Below are 27,100 nucleotides of genomic sequence, written 5' to 3' on the forward strand. Positions count from 1 at the left end.
ATCCATCAATTCATTCGAAGTTAACAAAATTACAAACCCTAAACTCAAAAAACAAATTACATCCATCAAACTAAATTACAAAGTTACAAACCCTAAACTGAAACAAATCAACTATAATACCACCAATGTACTTGCACCTAGTCAAGTTGTATGCTGCTCGAAGGAGGACCTTGCTTCCTCGGCATATCATTCCCACCAATTGCAGACCTCTCTAGCAAACGACTGGTTTCATCGATGACGCCGCTCATCGAAAAAAGAAAAATCAAGATAAGTTACCAATCGAATGCAAAAATCACGCTTAGAGAAAACTCAATTAAAAATCACAATACTTACAATCAGTGAACAGTTAGGCAGTGTCTCCAGGGATGGATGAATAGGAAGAAGCTCAGGGTTCACCAAAACTACATGAGAATTTCTCGCATACCAAGTCATGTAGTTTTGATGACACTCCCATGGATAAGACGAAATAGGTCCTCGGTTGCAGAGTTGGATCACGTTATTCTGCCACGACTCCCATTAAAGTGGCCCAATATTGGTCCAGCTCACCTCATACCCGCGTCATGCCACAGTTCTTGTTCTCCAATTTGGCATTGGAGGATCTTTAGGTACAAGTTGCACGCGGACCTAACCGACGCACCCACCCTGCGCGAAAGTAAAAGCTCGACAATGTTGAAAAACATAGTAATCCCTCAAAAAATGCAATGTCATCGATCGGGTTTGTATCTCTAATATTTTTGTAGGGATGCCAAACAACCTGAAACAAAATCAAATGTGTCATTAACAACTCTAATGATCAATTACTAAAAATAAATATAAACAAACTTAAATACCAAATTGTCATTGAATTTAATACTTACATTGAACTCATTCAAATCATCAATTATCGCCGATAAAACTACAATGCATAACGTTTGTGTCGTAATAGTGTGGAGCGATGGGATGTGTCTATGAGCACGCTGAGACGAGATATAGTTGAAGTTTGGGATTGTCATGAATACCGGAAAATACTCATAGATCCATGCCTAGATATACACAAATAGTTAACATATTGATAGAGTAATAAAATTAACATTAAAAAAAAATAAACTTTAAAATACTCAAGTTTTACAATAGAAGAGTCATATAGCCCTGAAACCCCTTTCACCTTCGCATTACATGTGGCATCCCCGAGACCTCTATATAAAAATGCCAAAATTGTCGCACCCCATGCATACTCTTCTATCTCACTGAATTTCAACAACGGCCTCAGATAACATATAGGCACTCCAGTCCCAGACTTGTCAGTAAAAACGGCACATCCAAAGAAAAACGGAATAAAAGCTCTAACGGTCCGTTGAACATCCCCGAAACTTCGAGGCCTTCTACCACATTCCCAAAGTCACATATAGGGCTATCATGAACCTTGTTCGCAAAATGCTTCCGGATGAATTCTAGCCTTACTTTTGAAGTGAACCTACTAGCTTCCATCTCCTCTAATCAAATCAATAAGGAGCCCTGCACCAAGATGTAAGAGATTTATCGATTGTTGTAAGTTCAAACTCACTATCCCTTGCACCGCTTCTTCCTCTAACTATGACTCCACAGATTTGGACAACATCGTCCAAAGTCACACTCATCTCCCTAACTGGCATATGGAAGGTGTTGGTCTCCGGATGCCATCTCTCCACAAACGCAGATCAATGGTGGATCCATATGCTCGTGATAACCTTCCATGAGATCAAACAACCCCAGTCCCTCAAACGCTGACGGCAAATCTCGGAGACCTTTCACATTCATTTTGAAATTCCATTGGGATAACTTCACTAAGTGTGAAACACACTTCAACGCCGGGCGATCCTCCTCAAAACAACCGAAAGCACGATTAGATATATATGAACAGAAACAAAAGATTTTGTAAAAGAAAATCAAAGTACACAAGAAAAACAAAATATTACCCTTCTCTCCCAAACATCGCGAATTACATGCACCACATAGTCATACAACAATTCTTACTCATACGGGCCTCCCCATACACACCTCTTTGAAACTCCAAATCATCATTGGATTTTCTTATGAAATCCAACTTTGGAGGTGCTTCTTCCACCGGTGGTGAACGCCTTCTACCACATATTCTTCAACATCATCATCCCGCTCATCCTCCTCCTCTCTCCTCCTCCTCTCTCTCCTCCTCTCCTCTTCTACTATATTCTTCCCTTTGTCTAAATCTACATCTAAACCTACATCTAAACCTACATTAGTATCACTATCTACACTATCTACACTATCTTCACTAAACGAATCAACCTCGTGAACCTCGGGGAACCTTTTTCCAAATGGTCCCCTACGCTACCGATGCCGTTAAGCCCGTCGCCCTATGTCTTTTTCTTCCAACTGCATCACCGCTAGAGGAACCGCCACCAAACAATTTCTTAACACCCTTGAATGTAGTTTTCGCTACATTCTTCACATTCTTTGATCGAGGACCCATCGCTACAAAGAAAAATAAAATAAGTATTAGTAAACCATATTTAAATAAACAATGTACAAAGAAAACCACTAGAAAAAAGAGATCATCCCAGTCGTAAAACTAATATACTTATAAGCTTGCTATGATAACTCCAAGTATATATGAAGAAATAGAATGAGGTGTTACACTATCCAAATTCTATCGAATTTTGGACAGAGTTTCCTTTGTTTAGTCAATATTTTGTATACTTAAACCTGTCATAACCTGGAAATCAATAATGACATCCTTCCAACAACCATATGTACATAACACCCTATAAAATATTCAACCTACAATACAATTTATGTCCCTCGTCAAGCATAGGGGAAACCACCCAAAAAAACCACCTTGATTGTACATTCAAGAATTTGATAACCAAAGAAAAAGCTTCTCACCCTATAATGCTTTTTCAGTTTTGTTCCCCAGATCCGGACCTTAAGCAAGTACTGTAAAAAGCTGCATGTGATCAAGGTCATTACTCATTAGTCAAGACTCAAGAACATAAGCAATATGAAAGGTGAGTAATGAGAATGTAGAGACACTAATCATAAAATGGTAAAAGTATCTTCTCTTATAACATCAAGCCCTAAAGGAAAATACTAGGTATGAAAGATGAGCACTATGAAAGTTTAGCAACAAGATGTAAAGCAACTCATTTTTTAATTTTCAAACGGGGCCCTAAATCACATGTTTGGGGGTATCACCATGCTACCCCCTCTAAGGGGTAGCATCGCTAGTATTTCTCTAAGCGTATTATTACTAAAATGGAGAACTTTATAGAATGTAAAATAATCTCTAACAAAAGTAGCTTTAAGTCTTCAGCTTCTGCAAATTAAATGCAGTCCAAGTCATATTGCAGCTTAGGGTTTAGGGTTTTTCAATGTTGCAATATGACTCCTCGTGTCATTTCAATGCTAGGTCTTCTATTTATTCTGTTAATTGACTTGACTAAATGAGTGATAGATGTCGGTAATGGCACTAAAAGTATACTCGGAGTCGTACTGCAACCTAGCATAGTTCTTACAACAAAAGTCGTAAAATCACAAATATATATGTAGGATAATGGCTGGAGATAGGATTATTAATATGCTAAACAAATTGGCTAATATGGATAATGACAGATATAGTGACGTTATTTTATTGGTTGGTTTAATATATGGGAGGTAACCATTGGTTAATACCATTTATATAATATAGTTGAAGTGTCTATACATATATATATACTTAACGAATTTATATTTATCACATCATTTTTTTGCTAGGTATTATATCATATCACACTACCCTTCCCTTTCTATAGTTTAACTTCATTCTTTGATCCTTCTGTTCGCAAAGCAACTCTCCTCCAACTCTTCCTTCATCCAAATATCTATACATTTATTTCCAAGTTGATAAAACCATCTCAATCGAAACCATCTCGCTTAGCTTACGGTTGAAGTTTCTCTTGAACTTTGGCTCTGTCCTTGAAACGGTAGAAAGGAATGAGTCCGGCCTTAAGCGGGCTACTCATAGGGATTCTCTCCTTTTATAATAGCACCCACGGCCAAGTTAGTTAAGTAGTTAGTTGACACCTGTTCTTCTCATGCTATTTGTGGACTACTTGAGAGAAGTGGAAAGCAAAAGAGTTCATGATCCTTTTGATGAGACCATGAAGAAAAATGGAAGGTGTGTTTTGGTGCAAGGTCCAATCATTGTTGGTGCCGCCCATCGAGGTCTTTGTAGTTGCTGCCTTTAAAGAAAGAGGAGTTCCTAGTGTGATTGTAGAGAGGGCTAACTGTATAGCTTCATTGTGGAAGAGCAAGGCTTATGATCGACTACATCTTCACCTTCCGAAAAAATTATGTGAGCTACCCTTCATGCCATTCCCGGCGAAGTTCCCTACTTACCCAACTAAAGGGCACTTTGTGGACTATTTAGATGCTTATTATGTGAGTAAATTCGGTTTAGAGCCACAGTTCAACCAAATAGTAGAAAGTGCTGCCTATGATCACACTCTTGGATCATGGAGAGTGAAAACTGTGGGATTGGAGGAAATTAGTTACCTTAGTCGGTGGTTAGTTGTAGCAACTGGAGAGAACTTAGAGGCTGTGGTTTTAGTGATTGAAGGAATGAATGACTTTGAAGGTCCAGTTCTACATACGAGTTCGTATAAAAACGGTGAAGAGTTTTCTGGAAAGAATGTTTTGGTTGTGGGATGTGGAAGCAGGCGTATGGAGATATGAACCTCCATCGCTATAAAGGGAAGCTCAATTGATTACTCCTCAATCACATGGTTCTATGATGATTCCTTGAGAAATTATAAGGTAAGAAAAAAAAGGCTTCAAGAGTCAGCTAGGGCAATTTGAATACTTTAGGCAATCTAGAGTCTGTTAAACTCAAAGCAATGAATTTTTCAGTCATTTGAGCTACGGTGTCACGGATGTGACCAAGACTAGTTTCTATACTTTCACTCTGCGAGAAGAATTTCCAATGTTCCTTTAAGTTTATAGTGGAAATATAGTTTTCCACCTATATAAGGAGTTCGGACAAGCAATATATTGATGGCACAAAAGACCAAGCCAATATGCATAGCGTGAAACGCTAGAACTTTGTCTTAGGAAACCTCGCTACCCCAACAGATCCAAGTAGTCAGGCTCTAACTGAGCTATGTCCAAGACTGGCCCTAAAGTCGTTGGGAACCCATGACGCACTCCCCCCGGTATTGCACCAAGAAAGTTTCTTGATCTCTCATTCAATACTTTCAAATGCTACACTTGATCTCTCATTCAATACTCTCATTACTTACACATGTGTGTGTCATCCTTGCCCGGGCAAGGATGACACGCACAAATCGAGAAATGGTCCAAATTTTTTTTCCTTAAAAATTACAAAAACGATCGACTTCTTTCATTAAGTAAGTTTTCTCTAAATTAATGATTTTTAACATTTATTTGTCGTTTTCATAAGCTTTTGACCAGGCAATAATATGTAAGTGATGATGACTATTATATACTGATATATTTTTTTCTTGTTTTAAGTTAGCTCAAGTTATTACATATCAAATAAACATGGGTTTCTCTTCTAGTTGGGATGGTACACTCTCGCCAAATGACTTTAACATCAATGCAAGAGCACTCTGTGAGAAATGGAAAGTAATTTATCCTGTGTTTCCTCCATGGGCATGGGTTCCTTGTCCAAGGCCATTCGGGCCGCTTTCACGTCGGTGGAAGGTTATTTATCTTTGGAGGGTTTGTTTGTCCTAAATCTATTGAGGTTAGTTATAATTCCTTTTTGAAAATTCTACTTCTTCTTTTCTTCTTTTTGCAAGCTGCGTCTTACAGGGTGAGATTGACAATGGAAGCTCTAGCAAAGAAGAGGCTACTTGTCCTACAGAGGAAGAAGCTGTTGATGATGCAACATTGGTATACCTTTCAGTTCCTTTATGATTATTTTGTTTGTAAGAAATCTGATAGTTTATATGCCATTATTGAAGGACGCAAAAGAAACTATGTGCTCTACAAATGTTGTATAAACTATAGAACAAGTACAGGATCATTTTTAGTTGAATTGTATGCCAATTCATCTTTTTTGTCCTCTTTTTAACTGATGTCATAACCAAGTTTTTTCTGTTTATAAGGTTCAAAGAAATGATCGGGCACTCATCAAATTGGATTGGGCAACCCCTCAAAAAAAAAAAAATGTACCGAGCTAATGTTGCTATAACTTGTCAATAAAGTCAATAGAATTTGACAAAAGGAGATAGACATGAAGTGCTTGTCTACCAACTCAAAGTGTACTAAGATCAAGACACGAAGACCAACAAATTGGATGGAAATCTAAAGTAAGTATAAATCCACACTAGAAATAAAAATGCCAGACGAAACAATATTCTCTACCAATAAAAAAATGCCAGACCACTACCAATAGTTTTATTGTTTATCGCTTATAGTCTGCTACTCTGTTTAGAGGTAAAAACCTAAAAGTTCCAAGCAAATGCTCATTGCTCAAACAAAGGATAGGAAAAAAAATGTTGAGAATTTCTACCTCCAAATATTCAAAAAGCTCGACTACGTCCCCCCTAAAGCTGAACAAGACCTCCTTCTCGCCACCTCATACACCTTCTTCTGATAACTACAAAACCATTAAAAATATATTAATTACCAAACCTTCTGGGATCAAAACTTTTAATAGAATGAGAACCATTTTGTTTCTTAAAAACTGGTTCTTGACTAACAACAACCATCTTGGTTTGTGATTGCATGTCTTCAAAACTCCTTTTATTTTTACTATTATTATTTTCTGCTATTATGGAAGAAATCTTTTAGAACTAAAACAAGACCAAGGAATAAATCAAGGAATGTGTGATAACCCTTAAAAAAAATCTTTTGTTGTTCACTTTCAATGCATTGATTCTCTTTTTCAGTTTCTCTCAAGAAAAATATATAGGAAATTCGAGCTCATTTTCTCATACTATATAAAGATGAACAAGACAAACATCACATTCCCATAACTCATCAAATTAAAATTAAGAAGAACTAACCTGAATTAATTAAAACATCACATTCCCATAAGGAGAGACTTGCTGGTCGGGGTGTTCGACGATCGTGGTTTTCAAGGTGGCGAAAGCAATTTGGAGCCAAAAACGTGAGCTCCCCTTTCCGCTTCTTTCTACTTATTTCTCAAAGTAAAGCAAGCACCCTTTCTACAAACCTTTCGGGTTCAATTTTGCTATTGTTTATGGAACTGAATTGTTTCAATTGGATTGTTTATGGATTTTTTATGGATTGTTTCAATTGGATCGTCGAAGGTTCAATTGGATTGTTTCAATTTCGCGATTGGATTGCTTCAATTCGGATTTTGGATTTTTTTGGTTAGGTTTCGCGATAATTGGTCGAAGGGTTTTGGCGAGAGAGATGACCGAAGGAATAGGTTTTTCCGGTTTGCGATTTGGTGGGGGGGTGTACTGGGCTTTCTTGTTTGGACTTTGTTGTTTGGGCTGGGCTGGAGGCTGCCCGATCTAATTTCAGTGGCGCCCAATACAGCACCCTAAATTTACTTGTGCCATTCTCTTGTCAACATCTGAGCCAGAATCAAAACTAGTACATACGACGTGTCCTTCAAAAGAGATGCAAGGGTAATCCCATAAGCAAACATTTACATTATGCCACTCCAGCAACATCAGCTCTAGTGTTTGTCACAAATATTAGAGCATCTTTAGCAGTGATATCAACCTAGCATCAAACACCAAATTCTGGTGTTTTTTCAACTTCAGGAGAGCTACATATTGATGAAAATACCAAAAAAAAACACCAAACCAAACACCAAATCGACCAATATTTGGTTTCAGGTTTGGTGCTGTATCAAATCACTTACGCGGTTTTGGCAAAACCGCGCGGTTTTTCTAAAATCGCGTGCTCTCAATTACAACAATGGGCAAAAAACGGCTATATCTTTCTAACCCTATAAATTGAAACACTCACCCCATATTTTTACACTCACTTCTTTTCTCTACTCTCTACTCTTTATTCTCTACTTTTTACTCTCTATTCTTAAAGCAACAATGAGTCAAGAACCAAAATCAAAATCAAGAGGGGCTTCATGGATACAAGAAGAAGATATTACTCTCACCAATAGTTGGCTACAAGTTAGTCAAGATGGCGTAGTAGGAAATGAGCAAAAGTCGAACGATTTTTGGGCTAGAATTCTAAATGCATTTCATGCAAATTTAGGAAGAATGACCGAATGCAACTTGACGGGTATGAAACATCATTGGTCTATTATTCAAGCTAATATCAACAAGTTTCATGCTATTCTTTCTAAAATTCAAGCATCTCCTCCAAGTGGCTATAATGACAATATGATGGTAAGTATTTACTTTTTATTTGTTATTTTGATTAACAAATATATTTTTCAATTCTAATTTAGGTTTTGCTTAATTGGTAGGTTGAGGAAGCAATAAGTGCATATGCGATGCATAATGGGGTTTGGAAGTGGATGCAATGCTATAATACGGTGAAAGACTCGCCCAAATGGAAGAGGCTACAGTTGAGAAACGATTTGCATCCAACCAAAAAGTCGAAGTCAAACAGTGGGGAAGGAGGTTCATCAATTCCAATATCAACTGCGATAACTCAATCAATGGATTATGATCCACACCAAGTTTATGGGCTTGAGGATAGACCTCTTGGAAAGAAAGAAGGCAAAAAAAGAAGGCAAAAAGAGAAAAAAGAATGTGATTCTAAAGTGGAGGAATCCGCTAAGAAACTTGATGATTTTCTGATGGAACTTTCTAAAACCACCAAAGAAGGCTATGAATTGGAAGCTCAAAGACAGTTGAAGAAAGATGAGATGGAATTCGAAAAACTTCAATTGAAGAAAAGTTCAATGGATTGGAAGCTTCAAATCCAAAAAGAAAAACTTCAATTGAAGAAAGATGCGCTCCGAGTTCGATAAGATGAAAATGATGCGAAAATATTATGAATGAAATTAGAAGGATTACCCGAAGACGAGCGCGAAATTTAGCAACTCAAAAGGGCAAAAATTTTACAAAAAATGAATAATCGACTTGGCAATATCACTGGTAGTAGTCAAAATAGTGCATAGTCTAAATTTGAGTTTATATATCTTTTAATTTGAGTTTGTATGTTTTTTAATTTGACTATTTTAATTTGTCTTTTAATTTATGTCTTTTAATTAATGACGTACTTTAATTTAAGTTTGTATTTTAATTTTAATTAGAATGTACTTTAATTGAATATTTTCTTTTAATTTAAAGTTGATACTTTTTATCATTCTAAAAAAAAATTGTATTTTCAAAATTCTCATATACAGAAATCCTTTCATAAAACCACAAATACATAGAAATAAACTTGGAACACAAATACAAAGAAATTGAAACGATAAATAAACACAAAGTCTAAATGAAGTGCAAATAAAAATAGAAATCAAGTCCGCCAACGCCTACTCCACAAATGCTCGACCAAGTCATTCTTCAATCTATCATGAACAACTTTTGAACGAACCCTCTCGACGCCAGATGCCCAACGAGATAGAACAAAGTAGCGTTCATCTTCAGGAGCACCTTCTCTATTTGGTATTTCCAAATCAGGAATATACTACGGGATATCCGTTTCGCGTTCATCTTCCACAATCATATTGTGTAAAATAATGCAAGCCCTCATAACAGTAGCCATGTTTTCCAAATACCATAACCTGCACGGATTCGCTAAAATAGCCCAACGCGACTGTAATATACCAAACGCCCGCTCTATGTCTTTTCTAGCAGCTTCTTGCTTCTTTGTAAAATGTTTGTCTTGTGCAATAGTCGGTTTAGCAATCGTTTGAATCAAGGTGGCATAATTAGGATAAATACCGTCAGCCAAGTAATAGCCCATATCATAATGATGGTCATTCACAGTGTAGTTACAAGGAATAGCTTCATCATTGACTATATCATCAAATATTGGTGAGCGGTCAAGCACATTAAAATCATTGTGAGAACCCGCCATTCCAAAAAAAAACATGCCAAATCCATGCATCATGATCGGCAACTGCCTCCAAAATCACTGTTGGTTTATGTTTATGGCCAGTGTAAGACCCTTGCCACGCGGATGGGCAATTCTTCCATTGCCAGTGCATGCAATCAATGCTTCCTAGCATTCCAGGCCATCCGCATTCCTCAGACTCTTTAAGCAAACGTTGAATATCTACAGCATTTGGTTTGCGCAAGTATTCACCTCCAAAAATTCTAATAATTCCATCACAAAAATAGCGCATGCATTCATGAACAGTTGGCTCAGCAACATGTAACATATCATCTACTAGATCAGCGGCAGTCCCATAAGCAAACATTCAGATAGCAAAGAATTACTTTTATTTTTGGGTTAATTCCAAACTTACCTGCACAATTAACTTTTTGTTGAAAATATGATACATTATGATTAAGATGATTGAAAATACGAGTAAATAATGACTGACCTATACGAAATCGGCGTCGAAAGTCAAGGTCACGAAATATAGGATTTGCGCCGAAATAGTTAGCATTTACACGAGCCAGTGTTGCCTTGTACTGACGAGGCTTATATTTTCTTCCTTTCTTCAAACCACCATGTGGTCTATAAGAAGACTCCGCTTTTAACTGACGCAATAAACTCAGACGATGTCAAACCAAAGATAGAGCAATAGCCACTAATTTGCGAGTTTTAACTGCAGTGTTATCATTTAAAGAGCTCGAACTCGAACTCGAGCTCGATGAAGAATCAGAAGAAGATAAATGATTCCATTGAAAAAATCTTCAAGAGTTTTGGTAGTGTTTTTTTTTTTTTTTGCTCAAGGAGATGAGTTTAGATGAGAGGGAACATGAAAAATGAAGAGAACATCGCAAAACCGAAAGTTAAATGGTTATAGCACGCAGTTTCGGAAAAACCGCATGGGCTTGGACCTGTAAGATGGGCTTCTATGGAGCGGTTTTGGCAAAACCGCGTAAGCTATATGGCACGATTTTGACAAAACCGCGTAGTTGCTTGGTGTTTTTTTGATGTTGCTCATAAAGTTGTTTGGTGTTTTTTTGGTTCAAAATTTTGGTGTTTTTTTGGTTGCTCTGCTAAAGATGCTCTTACAACCACTAAAACAAGGTTCACACTTCATACCCACTATTTTGGAAGATCAAAAGTGCAAATGGCTGAAGACATTCAACAGTGATATTGAAAATGAAAGCCTCGAGGAAAAAAATGACAACTCTTAATCCTGCTGAGGTAGTGCAAAAATTGTAGAAAAGGATAAGAATATAATCATCAGTGTCCAAAACGTTGAGTTTCCATACTACCAAGCTATACAGTACATGCATGTACAAAAGAATCAGCGCATAACATCACCAAGGCAGTCGAAGAAATGTGAAATGTTGATCTTCTGTTCACCAGAGTAAATGGCCTCCGCAGAACCACCCTGCTCTCCCTGAACAGCCATTTCAACTAATGTGTATAGCTTCTTGATTGGTATCTGGAAGGAGAGAAAATAGCGGGGTGTGAATAAACTCAGTGGATAAAAAACCTTAACAAAGACCTAGCCACACAATTTAACCGTGTAAACGCATCCATCTCGTTGCTACATACCAAATCCAAAAAACAATATACAACAATCATAACTAGGACCAGTCCCAGTTTCGGATGCTACTTGACAATTTGACCTATCCATCTCTAGTAAATTATTATATGGGTTTATGCTGAATTGTCTGTCGTGACAATTGTAGTTTGAACTGTAACACCTACGTTCATTCTTACTTGGTTAACCTGAAAAAGAAAGATGCAGCCTCATATGCTTGGAATTAAGTGGGAATCAGTATGTCATAAATCTTTCACAACTCTTACAGATAGATAAATAACCAATATGGACTGACCTTCATCGAAACTTTGGTGCAACAAAGATTAAAAGAAACGTGTTATGACAGAATAGTAGAATACATGGATCGTCCTATGTTCTTACTCCTTAGACATGGGGTGATGGTGTATTTCTTGGGTTTTCTCTTATGTTGTTTCATTTACTGTAAATGCTTTTATTTCTTGTTTCTCTTGTAATGTAGGCCTTCTCAGCCTATTTCTCCTTTATTTTATTAATGAAATTTCACTTTACCGAGCAATAAAAAAAAATACTATTCATTTTAAAAAACACCCAAGCCAATCAAGTGAGGCTCCTAACAATTCTACCAATCAGGGTATTAGTGAAATGCCTAAGAGGCACAAAGCATTCAGATAATTCTTCTATCTCATTAGGTCTGATTCTCCTTTATTCTTAAGCAATGAAGCAATAATAACCAACTTTCCCAGAAGATTAAAACTCACATCCTTAAGGGACTCTGCGGCAGAATCAACATCATCTTCAGCAAAAACTCCGAGCTTATCCAAAACCTGTAAAGGTAGTAACATAACATATATGAATTAGATCTTCAAAAACAAATTACAAAAAAAAAAAGATTTGAATCAATTAGTAAAATTGATGGGTGCCGGATTCCAAATCAAGAAATATTTCTATGATCAGCTTCCAGATGCTTTGAATATTTAGAAAATAAAAATTAATTGGATATAACAGGTAATCCTTTTTCTTTATTAGTTAGAACTGTATTCCCTAATCCCTTTTCCCCAGTGAAGGTGGGAGTCGAACCCAAGACCTTGGACCCAACCTCCCAAGTCTTGACCAGTTGGCCCCTGCTGACCTTCATAAGAATATGGAACAAAACTGCCACGAGAAAAAGGTTAATCCATTCAATTCCACATTTTATAACCAATGAACTCCTCAGTAACAAGTGAGCTGTATCAAGTCGAAACTCATCTGTTCATGTACAGCCCCATGTAAAGATACACAAGCTGTATCACTGTATCACAGCCTATGTTGCATGGAGGCACCATATTTTAAAAATAATCCATGCTAGATACATGTCCACGCCACGACACACACACACCTAATGTATATGATATACCCAATTTTTGGTATGTCGCTGAATAGGACACTTTGCATCCATGTTGGATACGGACACACGTATCCATATCAGTGTAACTAAGATCACATTAAAACTCAACTAATCATTTACAGACCCATGAATACTGAACTACAAAAGTGGGTGAGCTTCCATATTAATTTTAAAGTTTTAAAGATGAAAAAATCACCTAACCTAGTTGCTTTTAGAAGTAATAGATCTGTAAACCTGGCCCAGCTATTAAAAGATGAGAGAAAGAATTCTCTGAAGTCTGACAAATGTGATCATTGTCCCACAAGATTATGCAAAGACAACAAAAGTGCTCCAGACAAAATCACTCACTCCCCCTAAAGTTTCCCTTGGCATGTTGTTCAAATCAATGCATTGATATGTTGTGCACCTGAAGCTTATATAATCTATTGCTAATCTGAAAAAAATACGGGGAGCACAAATATGGAAAAAGTGTGAAGTACGAATATGACAATAAATATTTTCGGAGTCAATTAAACATATATCTAAGACACAAAAAAGGGATTCAAATACTTCTCAAAATTACCTTTTTAGCATCAGTAGATCGCAACGTTGGGACATGATATGCAACAGAGAAAGCATCGCAGATACCAAGCGACTCCAGAAATCCTACCTCACTTGTTGTCCCAATCACCAGAATGTTTTTTCCCTGATAACAAGAAATCAGATAAGTAAAGAGTTTAGACCATATGGAGATTATAAATCAGATAGCCTGTTCTGTTGACAGGCAGCACACAATATAGGGTCAACCAGTAATAACGACAATAATAATAACAACAATAACAATAATAACAATGATACTAATAGACACAAAGGCAACATGACAAACCACAATTTTATTCATTATTAAGATGGCTATATAGACAGAAAGCAACTGGACAAACCTTTGGAGGAAGTCGTTTGAGGAGGACCAACAATGTCTGAGAAATCAAATTTGAAAAGCGCGGTCCAATTGGAACATACTCCAATAATCTGCATAAAGATTCACATGATCGGATGACTACCAAGTACAAAGCCAAGACTGTTCTTCTCGTGCTTCTTTTAAGGACGCACGCGGATCCACTCTCATGCATAAACTCGCCTAAAGTTCAATTTACGAGTTACCTTTCAATGTCATCAAGGATAACAATGCTCAACTGCGACTTGTAAGCATCCTCGAAAACCTGTATAAGAAAGCTCAATCATCAAACAGTTTTAGCTATCTAGCAGAAAGTGGCAAGGACGGGTAACTAAAGGACAGAAACTAGGCAAAATCCGTAACTCCTTATTAACTACGAAAATGCAGGCATAGAATTGGTAAATCAAAACAAGGTTTTCTATGTGTGTTTGGGGGGTTAGAATTAATATGAAAGCCCAAGAACAAGTGATATGAACAAAATCGAAGGATAATTTTGACAAACCTTAACAATCTGGGCACATTTACTGCTTTCGCTAAGACCAATCATTGTTTCTGCTGAGATCTATCACCAAGGACAGAGTTAGAGACAAAAATGAAATGGGCGTAAAAAGAAGAGAGCTGATTTGTAAATTAACATTAAATAGTTGTCCCAAGGAAAGCGAGCGATCTATAAACCCACATTGGATACCTAAAGCCTTGCTTTAAAATATATTTGTCATGGAGCCTCTCCACTCACTGCCAAATTTAATATGATGCAGAGCAAATTTAATTAAGTTGGATGCCCAAATTTATTTCTATGGCTTTGGACCCATGTACTGTCACCCATTTCAAAATTGTCCGCGTCCATGTGTGAGGGGGGTATCTAAATCCTTGCATTAAAAATATTAGTCCGGGCCCTCTCCACTCATTGCCAATTGGTTTTGAGCTGGATGCCCAAATTTAATACTTTCATTCCATTCCCCAACTTCGGTGCTTTTTCAATTTACTCCAAAACCATAATATACCAATGACCTCAATCATTTTTGTTGTTTGGAGTAGAATTCTAGGCAAGGAGAACTGGTGCAGTGGTGAGATCCATCCAAATTCTAGATACAGTTAGCAATGGGGACCAGTAAAAATTAAATGAAATCAGTAAATACTAAGTTCAATTTTTGAACACTTCAATTGCGCTCCACCTCTCGTTTAGATTCTTTGGAAAATCAGTTCTGGTCTAAATCAGTGTTGTAGTTGGGCTATTTTCTTTTCTTTTTCATTTGTGTTCAGAGATTTTCTTTTCCCTAGTAAGTGACTTATAGAATGACGTGGTTGGTAAGCTGAAGTGGACTGATAGTATGGTGTTGTCCACGGAACAGCCATCTAGAGTATGTTCATGAATTTGCTCCCTAAAAACAACCAGCAGGAGAACAAACAATTATCCGAAACAGACAGGAACTTACAATTTTGACAAAAGGGAAACCGCTTTCAATACCCACAGTAGCTGCCAAAGAAGACTTCCCACTGCCAACACAGTAAAATTTCAGAGACAAAGAAATTAGAAGAACATCAAAACATATTAAATCGATACGACCTACCTGCCACTTATGCCTTCCAGAAGACAACTAACAAGTGGACTCCCTTTGCTAACTTTAACTTGCTCCACCAGTAGCTTAGCTCGTTGATAGATGTGATTGTGCATTTCCCCGCAATCCACAAAACCGTTAAGTCTGTACATTATGAGTAGTGGTTAAGAAATCAATAATCCAGAATCAACTTGTTCTAAAATACTAACTTCAACAGTATAAAAGACTACAAACTTATGGAAGCTGAGATCAACTCGAGCATCAGTTCAATGTGGATATGATTGTAAACTTTGTAAGGAAAAAACTTCGAGCGCTGCAGACTTAATAATCAACAAATTTATAAAAACTGTACTCTTTTGTTTTCATAGGCATAACTAGATTCTAATCTAAATATATGTGTACTATGAAATCAGGAGACTGAAAACTTCTTACTACTGAAAATTGGAAGTAAATAAGTATTAATCTAAGTTACATTGACACGGATAGGTGTGTCCGTATCCGACACGGATACAAAGTGTCTGACATGGCACAATATAAAAAATTGAGGTTTATCACATACAATATGTGTCCGACACAAACACGTGGATATGGATCCGACACGGATTTTTTTTTAAATATGACATGTCCATGTTACATAGGTATTAATAAACATAAATGCATGCCAAGGGAGTTTTGAAAAAAAACTTGGATCTCCGCTACCAACCGGAGAACCTCCTCAGGAGACATATCAGACAACCAGTTGCAATCTCTTCGTGCTATCTGAAGCATTTGAGCCCCTATCCATTACTTATTTAAGGCAAAGATAGTTTGGCTTGATATACACTTCAAGTATACAGTGAAGATGCATTAATCCTTTACTCTACTTGCACTAACTCTTCTCATTATCAATCTAGTAATGTTTAATGCTCACTCCAAAAACATTTTGTTTAAGTTTCTCCTCATTCAGATAGAGGTGCAGCATTTGGATACTGCCTGTTCCACCACCTACTTCTTCTATTTTAAGTACTTGAGGAAGCGTATACTAGGACTTGATAAACACACATTGAGGAGGAATGCGGCATCTGCATAGACCTAAGACATTCCAATTAGGTTGGCACCACCGCTTAGGTCACTCATCCTTTGCATCCCACCTCGCACAGAAGCACACTGGTGTGAAGAGCAATAAACACTGATTTTGGGTTCGTAATTAAGCACTGTCAAGAATGAATACACGACTGCCCACTGGTTTTCATATCATCTTGGCGCCACAAGCTTGTCATATGACGAGGAAATGGACATTCTTATTAAGTTTGCAAGACGGGTAAGAATATCTACAAACAGCAAATGAATCAACATTTCTTAACACAAGATTGCACAAAGCATTGCTCAACTTAACACAATCACAAGAAAATAACTGACATGGAACTGGAAACTTGAACGAAGAATCAGAGATAACATGTCTACCTGCATCGCTTGAGGTTATCCATAGAGGCTCCAAAAGCTGGAATAATTTCTTCAAGTGCTCGCAGGAAATCATCCATTGTAACTTTTATACTCTCCTCATCCACTGGCTTGGTAAGGTCATCTAAACTTAGTTGCCGATTCAAAGCAAAAGAAACTGCACTTTTTACAACACCTTCAAGTTCAGCTCCACTATAGTTCTTTGTCTCAGCAGCTGTATAAGAAAATATCATAAACACCATAGAGTGATTCATGTAACATTCAAATGGTTTTATTGTCTTAACAGTTTGTTTATCATACACACATGATAAAACACAATTCCTAACTCCAATAGCTATATTTGGCCAATGAATAAATAACAATCATGTACAAGTAACGACAACGACAATGATGTATACTTGTGTGCAACAATAATAACACTAACAATGATTAGAGATTTCTCGGTTTTGGTCTTCCTAATGATGCATATCTAGAAATTTGGTTCAGTTTATATCGGTAATTACTAATTAGGCTTTGGGTAAGTTACTCAGTTTATATCAGTAATTAGGCTTTTGTCCCACTTATGTTAGTTGACCGAGTCAACTAAGACTTTAACAAATTCCCATGGTCAACTGTCAAAATTTCAGTTAATGGTTCAATACTACTCTCATGAGAAAAGAAATGAATATTGCATGTGTTAAGATCAGAAACATGATACAATGATCAGTCGGCCACTGAACTAGAGTCGTTAGACAGTGTCTCTTAGCTCTAACTATAGAATCCACAATATGAGATTTCTTTCCAAACTTGTTCCAGACACTTACCCTTGCAAAGAGCCGTCAAACCAACAAACAACATGGGTGGGAGTCCATGTTTGTCTACACTGCACCTAAGGTCTTCCCTATTCCTATTTATTAGGGTTTGGCCTTACTATTCTACCATTATATGAAGGTAGGAATCAGCTATGAACTTAGTAATGTACTAATGTGAAAAGAACGCTGTTTTAAGAAGAAACACGATGATGAAATTTCTCTATAAGACATCTCCAAGAATAAAATGGGATCAATACGGATAGTACAACTGTGCAACTAATAGAAAGTAAAGAGAAACTTGAAACCTCAAATTGCATTTCCACCTAAATGGTAGGAAGGTGGAGGAGATGGAAGTGTTGATCAAGAAGTTCACTCCATTTGCTACCAGAGGGGAGTGGCATCCGAATTTTGTTAAGAAAACTTCTTGCATTCTTATGTCTATCAAATCTTTCTTTTCACTCTTAAAACCAAGAGACCTGCCTTCACCCTGGTAACCACATTTCCCTTCAGTTTGATAAAGTACTTTTTGAAGTGAATTCCTATATTTGGATAGTGGTAATGGATAGAACACACCGAGAGGAGGTAGAGTACATTGTCTCTGTTTTATTTGGGGGGGTTGCTTAACAAATTGTTTTCCTACTATTTAAATAGATCTGACAATTCCCAATTTTCTAAATTTTCTATGGGAGGGATAATGCACATTCCTGGCAAAAATAAATTGAATGGTGCTTCTTCGTGCCATGTGCTGGAATATTTAGCCCGAGGAACCACCTAATCTTCATTGAGAAGTTCTCTTGTGATCAGATTATTCGTAGCAGTGTAGCTAATGTATACAATTGAGTTTCCTAGTTTTTTATTTCGAGTTCTAAGGTTCCCTGTCAAGTGACTTTTTTCCTGTGGCGTTCGGCACAAAACAAAATTCTCACTATAGATGATCTCATTAAAATGAAGAAAATCATTATTAATTTTTGTCCCTCATGTATGTTTGATGGAGAGTCGGTTTCTCACACTCTTATCCACTGTAGTTTCTCTTGGGAGGTTTGGAATTATTTTGTCCATGGTTGCTCCCTGGTCAGTGAAGGATCTATAGCTGCTTGAGTTTTAAGGGTACATTCCTAGGAGAGTTGCAAGCTGTGAACATCCTTTCTTGCGCGGTTATGTGGGGGCTCCAGAGGGAGAGGAACAGGAGACACTTCAAGGATAAACGTCATCAGTAGAGGAGAACATTATCTCGATTAAAGGCTTGATAGTCAAAGGTTTGGGAGACATGCAAGGATACACCTTTTGGGAGAGTAGTGTTTGGTTGGGAGGCTATGCTTCATATGTTATAATTGTTTCAGTTTTCTTGTAGTCTAGTCATTGCTTTTACTTTATATGTTTCTTTTTCTTGCCTTAAAATGTCAGGGATACCACATTTTGGGAGATTTGTGTTTGGTTGGGAGTCTTTGCTTCACATGTTGTAATTGTTTCAGTTTTCTTGTAGTCTAGTCATTGTTTTTCTTTCTATGTTTCTTTTTCTTGCCTTGTAATAGGATATCTCATCCTAGTTTCTCTTCCTATATTAGCATAAATCTCCATTTTACCGATCAGAAATATATATATATATATATATATATATATATATATATATATATATATATATATATATATATTAAGACTGAGCATCTACTGGTTGGTTGGTAAAGCATAGTCTTCACATAGTGGCTGACTAATTATTTCCAACCTCGATGATGCGCAATGTCATTGTCTGTCTTAATTCCTTTTATCATATACTACTTTGTCGAGCACAAAAGATATAGCATGATAACCATATATATTGCAAAGTGAAGTACCTACCAAGCTTTTGAAGATTCACATCAGAAGAAAGAAATGAGTTCTCTTTCATCTTGTTTGTATGGATTTGAAGAATTTGCAAACGACCATTTTCATCAGGAAGACTTATTTCAACTTGAACCTCCAGACGTCCAGGCCTACAAACCAAATAAAGAAATTTTATTTGCATTCATAAGATAGAATTTATCGGAGAGGATAATATGATTCCAAAAACAAACAACCAAGACCAAAGCCAAACATGTCCACAACACCAAAACTTTGTACATTTTGGAATAAGGGAAATAGCAAAACTGTCAATTAAAACAATTCCCAAATCTTTTGTTTTTACTTGAAAATTGAATTTCAATGATGAACAAACAAGCAAAGTAAATAATGACCAAGAGAGGACGTCACTATGCATTTCTTAGTAACCCAAACATCTCCCAACTAGGTTGAAGACCCTTAGCTCGCTCATCATTCTCCCGCCCACCTCTTACTCACTTGCACTACATTACAATGCTTAACACAATAGGGTCTCATCTTAATACAAACTCTTGAAATTTCTGCCTCCAACTGCAGAATGTATTAATTCTTTGACAGCAGTATTAATTCATTGAGAGTCCCTTTGCTCATGGTCTAACAACCTCTTATTTCTTTCCTTCCAAAAAGTCCATAAAATAGCTTAAGGGATGTGCTCATTTAACCACCCACCTAGTCCATACTTAGCTTATTTCCCAAGGCTTCTGATATGTTATGGGTTAAGCCCAAGTGTTGCTAAAGAGCAAAAGGCGTCCAAAATGGTGGACGAAACCGTGCCTCACATATTCTACCTAATTGCGGTAAAGTGGACATAGATTTGGATTTCCTTAATGTAGACAACAATATATTTCCTTCGTGTACAGACCAACTTGCTAAGCTTAAGGGTGTTGGGCCCCAAGTTCTGAAGTTCTTCTCCTACTTTCACTAGGGAAAGGAGGCTTAAAGGTATAGCAGCTGTGTGTGTGTGTGAGAGAGAGAGAGAGATTCACCTTAAAAGAGCTTCATCAATCAAATCTTTTCTGTTAGTCATCCCAATCAGCAAAACGTTATTCAGGGCCTCCACACCATCTATCTAAAAATAACAACAAATATGTTAGTCAAATAGATGACATAAACTGGTCAGGAGTAGCACTAGACCACCAGTAAACAAAAAGCATATATAACTCATCCCAGTGCTGAAACAACTAGAACCTAAACTGACCTTTGTAAGAAGTTGATTAACAATGCTATCATGAACACCGGTGCCATCTCTAGTCGACCCTCTTGACTGTAAATTGAAAACAAGAGCTCAATAATTGTATGATCATACAAAGACTAGCCGACAAGGCAAGCCAACAGTAACTACAGATATAAACATTTCCAACACAAATAATTGTATTCATCAACTTCATCATATGTTTTTAAGAATTTTTATCAATTTCATATATGATGAAGTATTTGTTTGACAGTTCATATGGTTTAAAGTAATACTTTGGAGGTTCTGGGTCTGGATCTACCAGTAGAACCTTCTTACAATCAACTTAATATCCCAATCTCCATAACCATGTCGACCACACCAACCTCCACTAACATATGTCAAAAGCCTAGTAAGATAAGGAGAGACCAGTTCACTGGAATCTGACCACAAAAGCCTCACTGCAATAGGCTAGCCAACATGACTGAATGTCAGCCTCACGAACTGAGGCAAAGAAGTAGCACACACTAAGGCAGAAGGTGTACACTAATATTATACATGGATGGTCTGCCATCAAAAAAAGCACGCTTCAAGAATTGGCATTTTATCAAATGACAGTAATTCCCACCTTGCAGATAGCATCAATTTCATCAAAAATTATAACATGCAACTCACTTTGATCTCCTGAAAAGAAAAGAAAAAAAATCGAGTCATTACATACTGGACTGGAAAGCAGAAAGTAAACTTGAGATATTGATGTGTGAGCTTTCTTTACCTCGGGTCCTTTGGTCATTTTTTTCAGCATCAGCAAATAAATCCCTCACATTCTTTTCCGTTTCTCCGACAAATTTACTTAATACCTCAGGCCCATTAACAATCTGGAGTTCATGGATAATACAGTCAAATAGCGGAGAAGAAAACAGCAGATTACAAAATTTCTTGATCAATAAACTAGCTTTGAATCAATATCAATTGAGAACCACCTGTGAAATATTACTATGCATTACCCAAAGACAGAAATACAATGATACCTCATCCTTTTCTGCTTGCAAAAAATGTGTCCATGAAAAGAACTTTAGAATAGAATACTTTTATGGAAATTTTGCAATATATAACTAAATAACAATGTTTCATTCATATCTACGCAATCCAGGCTCATAGCTTCTTACTTGTAAAAGTTTATTCTTACACTCACCAATTCATAATTTAAAAACAATGACTGAGCTTTACTCACATTGTCAACACAACCAAAATGATTCTAAGACTCATGTTCTCTGTCATGATAAAGATCACCACACTTTCTCCAAATACGCGTAAAGAGTGTTCAAAATTTTGTGCAAGAAAGGTACGTTCACAGTTAAATAAGCATACGACATTTTTGCCCGGGGTCTCTAACGTGCTATTGTACATAGGGTGGCTTGTACCTTAGACTACACAAAATCTTAGGATGAATGAGAATATTTTCATAGGATAAATAAGAATATTTTCATTAAGATTTGTCCCGTTGCAAGAATATTTTCATACAGACTTGTCCCGTTGCAACTCCAAAAGAAGCCCCGAACCATGGTTCCTTTATTGAGAACTCTAAAAGGTGTGGCTTCCTTTGAGCCTCTTCTAGCTTTTATGAGAGAGCTTCTTGGATCATGCAAGTCCTTATCTTCCTCTCACGTTAGCTGCGTCTGGAAGATTATTGATTCTGCAATTAGCCGGAGAATATAGTCCTAAAAACAGGAGGCGTGCTGACGGATTAAGAGCCGCCATCCGTCAACATAAGTTAATTGCCCCAATTCACTTGTGGTCTCAATTGCTGATAGAGTTCAGATGGGTGAGATCTAAATATTATATGTTAAAATGTAGAAATATCTTGTTTGAGGAGGTATCAGCTCATTGTTAGCATTATTTTCATTTTATGAACTCTATTTTCAAAGGGGAGCAACAGATACGAGTAGATTAACACGAGTAGAACTCTATTTTATGAACTCCAATCACGAGTAGAACTTTATTTTATGAACTCTATTGACCTAAACTATATTTTTTTAGAAACTAAAGAAAAATAAAATAAAAACGGATGCACAAACACTTTTACGGTATTAAGATTAGAAAAGTTCCAAAATCCAATTAAAGATTTCCTTGTTGTTTCATAAGATCATCTGTGAAGCCGTGAAGCGATGATTACAAAAAGGTAATAAGATATTTCAAACTTCGGAAATTCAGTTTTAGATCTATTGTATAAACAATATTAATTAATTTATAAGCCAAAGTAACCAATAACCAATAATACTCTCCACGGAACTAATAGCCTCTGTTTTACCAAACAAACAACGAAATAATACTAATGACCTCTATTCCTCTAATTTTACTAATAATCCACAATAGAGGAATCATGATACCTTTGGTTCCTTTCCATCTAACATTTTCCCAATCTGCCGAGCCATTAGAGTCTTTCCAGTGCCAGGAGGCCCATAAAGCAGCATTCCTTTAACATGCTTGATGCCCAGCCTAGAAAAATTTAAGCAATTCATGTGAGTATGATTTTCACGATAGATGAATGCACCGGATCAACTATTCAAAATATTGAAACTGATTATAAATATGTGCATTACTTGCTAGTCACATGGGAAGGAAAAACACGAGATGCAAATGCTCTTCGAAATATGTCAGCAAACTCTGCACTTAAACCACCTATACCGAGTGATTCAAGATTAAACTCCTTCTGCCGAAAAATGTGACTACTGGCAGCTTCGCGCTGGTTGACTATCTGAACATTTCAATATAAAACAACTAGATGAGTACCTTGCCATCAATTTCAATATAAAGATATCAACTTACAATGGTTGCCATCAATTTTAAGTTTTTAAGTGACTAAAGATATCAACTTACAAGGGAAATTGAAGTCGATAGTAAGAACGCAGATAAGAATTGACAGGTATGTGATAAAATTACTGAAAATAACCTTGATACCACTGGCCTTTGATGCTTCAAACACAATGTATGTATCAGCAGATATCATCCCTCTCTCAAGGGTATTAGACTTCTCCTGCCCCTCCACCGCGGCTTGACTGACAGTAAACACGAAATTGGTTCCAAGATATTCAAACGGAACCTTCTGCCCCACAGTCATAATCTGCACTTTCACAAGAAATCCAAACATAAATATCTGTGGTTATGAGCCGCATTTATTTTCTTTTTCCTTTAAAGAACAAAGGAAAGAAGAAAGCATTGTCCCTCAACTGGCTCCAATTTTTAACATTGATAATTACTTAACTAGGTATTGTGACAAAAATATATCCAAAAGAATACATAGCAGTGCAAAGTGACAAAAACTAGTAACAACTAATCTGAAATATCAGATGACACCATATAACAAGAATAATACACATTTGGGAAACATTGAAAAAACAATCACAAAAACATGCAACAGAGTAACAAGAAATCTGTTCTAAAATAGAATGGTTTTCCTATCAGATGATGCACCACCTTCAATATGTTTGGAGAATGATGTGTGGGTATAGCACAAAGACGTGTCTCACACTAGTTATTAGTTAACGATCATGTCTCTGACTAAGGACATAAGGCATGTAGTTGAGAACCAGTCGAATGTCACCCCATGCTATACAATGCCAACATCAATACAACACATGATACAACCAGTCAAAATACACACTTTAGTCTCCAATAGCCCTACAGAGTCCTGTGATTTCTGATAGCAGCTATCTTGTCAAATATGACGGTCACTAGGAAACGAAAAGTTCTTTCCTATAAACGGTAAAGTAGTGATACATTATTTATAATTAAACTATCAAATCAAAGGAAGAGTTGAAGGATGAGATATCCCACAATACAAGGACAACACTAACAGAGAAACAAACTGCTATCTAGATAATCAAAGAAAGTGCAAACGACTAATCTAGATAATCATCTCCTCCATTGATAGAAACCTATCCCCAGAGGGTCTCATGTTCCTCTTCAGCCACAGTCCCCACGAGATGGCAAAAGAGTACTGTTGATGAAAAGATTTCTTTTCCATTGACAAAACTTTTCCTTTTACTATAGATGTAAAAGAGCTAATTTACAAAAAAAAATTAGGAGCTACTCATATATGTATGGCATATGCACCATCCTTGTGAATCTGAAATTTTAAATGTGGAAACTTAACCATAACAAAACAAAACTGCAAAAAATGTTGATCCTGAAACACAATAAAAAAATAAAAACGCCGGGAGATCCTACACAAAGATAAATAACAATGAAAGCTCAAACTAAGATTAGCAAGAATCCAACCGTAATAGCAAGTATATGAAAGAATACAAAAAAAGAAAGTCCTTAGTTATTTAACCTGGTTAACAAATCTCTTCCGAAGTTGCTGCGCTAAAAGAACGGCATCAATCTGCAAGAATTTGACTTATTTCAGCCCTAACAGTCCCATATAAAACAGCAAAGGTAAGAGATTTCATTGAACTAAATAACAGCTAAATATATACACCTGTTCACTTCTGTTGACATTTTTACTAACAAACGCCAGTTCTAGTGTTAGCAAGGCCAGGTTGAAATCATCTGCTGGAACAAATCTACAGAGGATAGAACATAATTATTACAAAGACACATCCCTTCCCCCAACCAAAAAGTAAAAACGCCCTACCTGGTCAAAACAACAGTGTCTCCAGTAGAAACCTTTGCATTCCGACGTTGTATGCCATTCAAGGCAATATGACCTTCAGTAATTCTTTCATGAGCTGTATTGTCTTGGTTAAGGAAACAAGGATAACTATAATTAACGCCACTTTATTTTGCTCACAACTATTTACCAAAACTCTCAGGATCAAAATAATACACTCCTTGCACATTAACATAGATGATACTAAGATACATGTCTGAACTCTGAACTAAAACAAACACATAAAAAAACATAGACTCGTTATACTCCATTTAGCATTCATTTATAAACACTACAATCAAATCTAGATACAGTAATTAATAATAATAATAATAATAAAACAATAGATATAAGAATTGAAGAAATGAAAATTTTTAAAAAAAAAAAACAAACAAAAAGGATATGAGATAGAGAGGACAGAAGAATTGTCAGCAACGGATGCGAGATAAAGTTTGGTTTTAGGAACATTGAATTTATTGAGATCGGAATATGAACAGTAAGCTATATTCGTTAACGCTAGATCTGGTGACGGCGTGTTTGTTACGATCATTGTGTGTGATGGCGTTGGCGAACCGTACCATGATCCTCCCGCCATTGTTTCTTAATTAGTACCAAAAACTCTGAGAGAGAAATTTTTATGTGGAAAAATGTTTTTGGTTTTGGGTTTTTATAGGGGGAGGAAAATATCTTAAAAAGGGAATGAGAAATTAATAATTGTTTTTGTTTTTGTTTTTGTTTTTTTTACTTCGTTTGGAAGAAAACTAGAAAAGAGAGGGTGTGTGTCTGTGTGACGGGTGCAGACTGTTTTCAGCCGTTTGATTTTCAACTTCTTGAAATGTAAGAAATGTAAAAAGATTATATGATATTGTCGTGGAAAGGTCAATACTTTAAATTTCCAAATGTGACCCCCATTATGTACGTGTTGACTCCCGCTATGCAAGTGCCGTGCGTCAGAAATTGAAAACTAGTGTTCACCTCGTGGAGTTGTTCATCGGATCCATTTTGCTTCTTGTTCTCTTGTTGAATAGTTTTTCACTTGTTAGGGACTTGTTGAATAGTTTTTCACTTGTTACGGTCTGTTTGTTAAATTTTAACTAATGGAAAGGAAAGGAAATGAGTGGTCCATAAAGAAAAGAAAATGAATGGAATGGAATAGAAACAGTTTAAAAATTGTGTCTGTTTGGTAAATTGTGGAAAGGAAAAGCAAATTGTGCCTGTTTTTTTTTCCATTCCTTTTCCTAAAATTTGTAGGTCTGTACTATAGACTCAAAACCATTTCCATTTCCCTAATTTTGTTTCCGCATGGAAAGAAGTCTTTTTTTTCATAGACAAACAAAAAATAAAAAAAATATGGAAAAGGTGAACACACCTCTTTTCCTTTCCTTTCCCTAGCATTTCCTCCAGAACAAACATGCCCTTAATTGTCCTTCAATGTCTTCTGTGTATAATGTGTAGTGGTGTGGGTGTTAGATAGATTTAGAAAGACTCGTGTTTGTTTGTTGTTTTGTATACTTGTATATAACGTCTTAATATATTTTGATCTATCATCACGCGTCTGAAAGTTAGATATATTTTTCAAGATAGTTTATGATGATTTCCATCATCCCTTTTATTTGTTCGACCATATTTTTTAGGATTTGCATTCATCTCTATTAGACAAATATTCTTTTGTACAATTAAAAGACCCACAAAGATCACGGCGTGAAAAAACATAAAAGTGAATATGATTACTTCCAAAACTTTCTCAAATGTATAGGTAAACGAATTAAAA

General features: G+C 36.5%; 1 protein-coding gene and 1 pseudogene across 1 annotated transcript; one reads left to right on the plus strand and one right to left on the minus strand.

Moving 5' to 3' along the window:
* The first annotated feature begins 4,133 nt into the window (after window positions 1–4,133).
* LOC147505241 (indole-3-pyruvate monooxygenase YUCCA2 pseudogene) lies at window positions 4,134–4,707 on the plus strand (annotated as a pseudogene).
* A 6,479-nt stretch (window positions 4,708–11,186) lies between these two features.
* Window positions 11,187–26,043, minus strand: NSF (AAA-type ATPase family protein). The gene is made up of 21 exons (XM_086557842.1): window positions 25,733–26,043; window positions 25,315–25,409; window positions 25,159–25,243; window positions 25,012–25,062; window positions 23,629–23,799; window positions 23,279–23,433; window positions 23,066–23,174; window positions 21,451–21,553; window positions 21,304–21,359; window positions 20,703–20,768; window positions 20,491–20,573; window positions 19,487–19,620; window positions 16,863–17,073; window positions 15,432–15,563; window positions 15,297–15,357; window positions 14,363–14,422; window positions 14,067–14,125; window positions 13,847–13,934; window positions 13,489–13,611; window positions 12,301–12,366; window positions 11,187–11,461 (listed from the first exon to the last, which is right to left on the minus strand). The coding sequence occupies exons 1-21, from the start codon at window positions 25,922–25,924 to the stop codon at window positions 11,321–11,323; spliced, it is 2,241 nt and encodes a 746-aa protein (XP_086413968.1). The 5' UTR covers window positions 25,925–26,043; the 3' UTR covers window positions 11,187–11,320.
* Between the last annotated feature and the right edge of the window lie 1,057 nt (window positions 26,044–27,100).

Source organism: Coptis chinensis, chromosome 4 (genome assembly GCF_015680905.1).
Source record: "Coptis chinensis isolate HL-2020 chromosome 4, ASM1568090v1, whole genome shotgun sequence".
Lineage (NCBI taxonomy): Eukaryota > Viridiplantae > Streptophyta > Magnoliopsida > Ranunculales > Ranunculaceae > Coptis > Coptis chinensis.

What these genes read in the sequence shown, in the direction of transcription:
- NSF (XM_086557842.1), bottom strand. Translation starts at nt 25,924, where the DNA reads ATGGCGGGAGGATCATGGTACGGTTCGCCAACGCCATCACACACAATG. An exon ending in CCTTCCCATGTGACTAGCAA is followed by an intron (nt 23,175 to 23,278) that starts GTAATGCACATA and finishes AAATTTTTCTAG; the next exon opens with GCTGGGCATCAAGCATGTTA. An exon ending in TCAAACGACTTCCTCCAAAG is followed by an intron (nt 13,612 to 13,846) that starts GTTTGTCCAGTT and finishes TCTTGTTATCAG; the next exon opens with GGAAAAAACATTCTGGTGAT.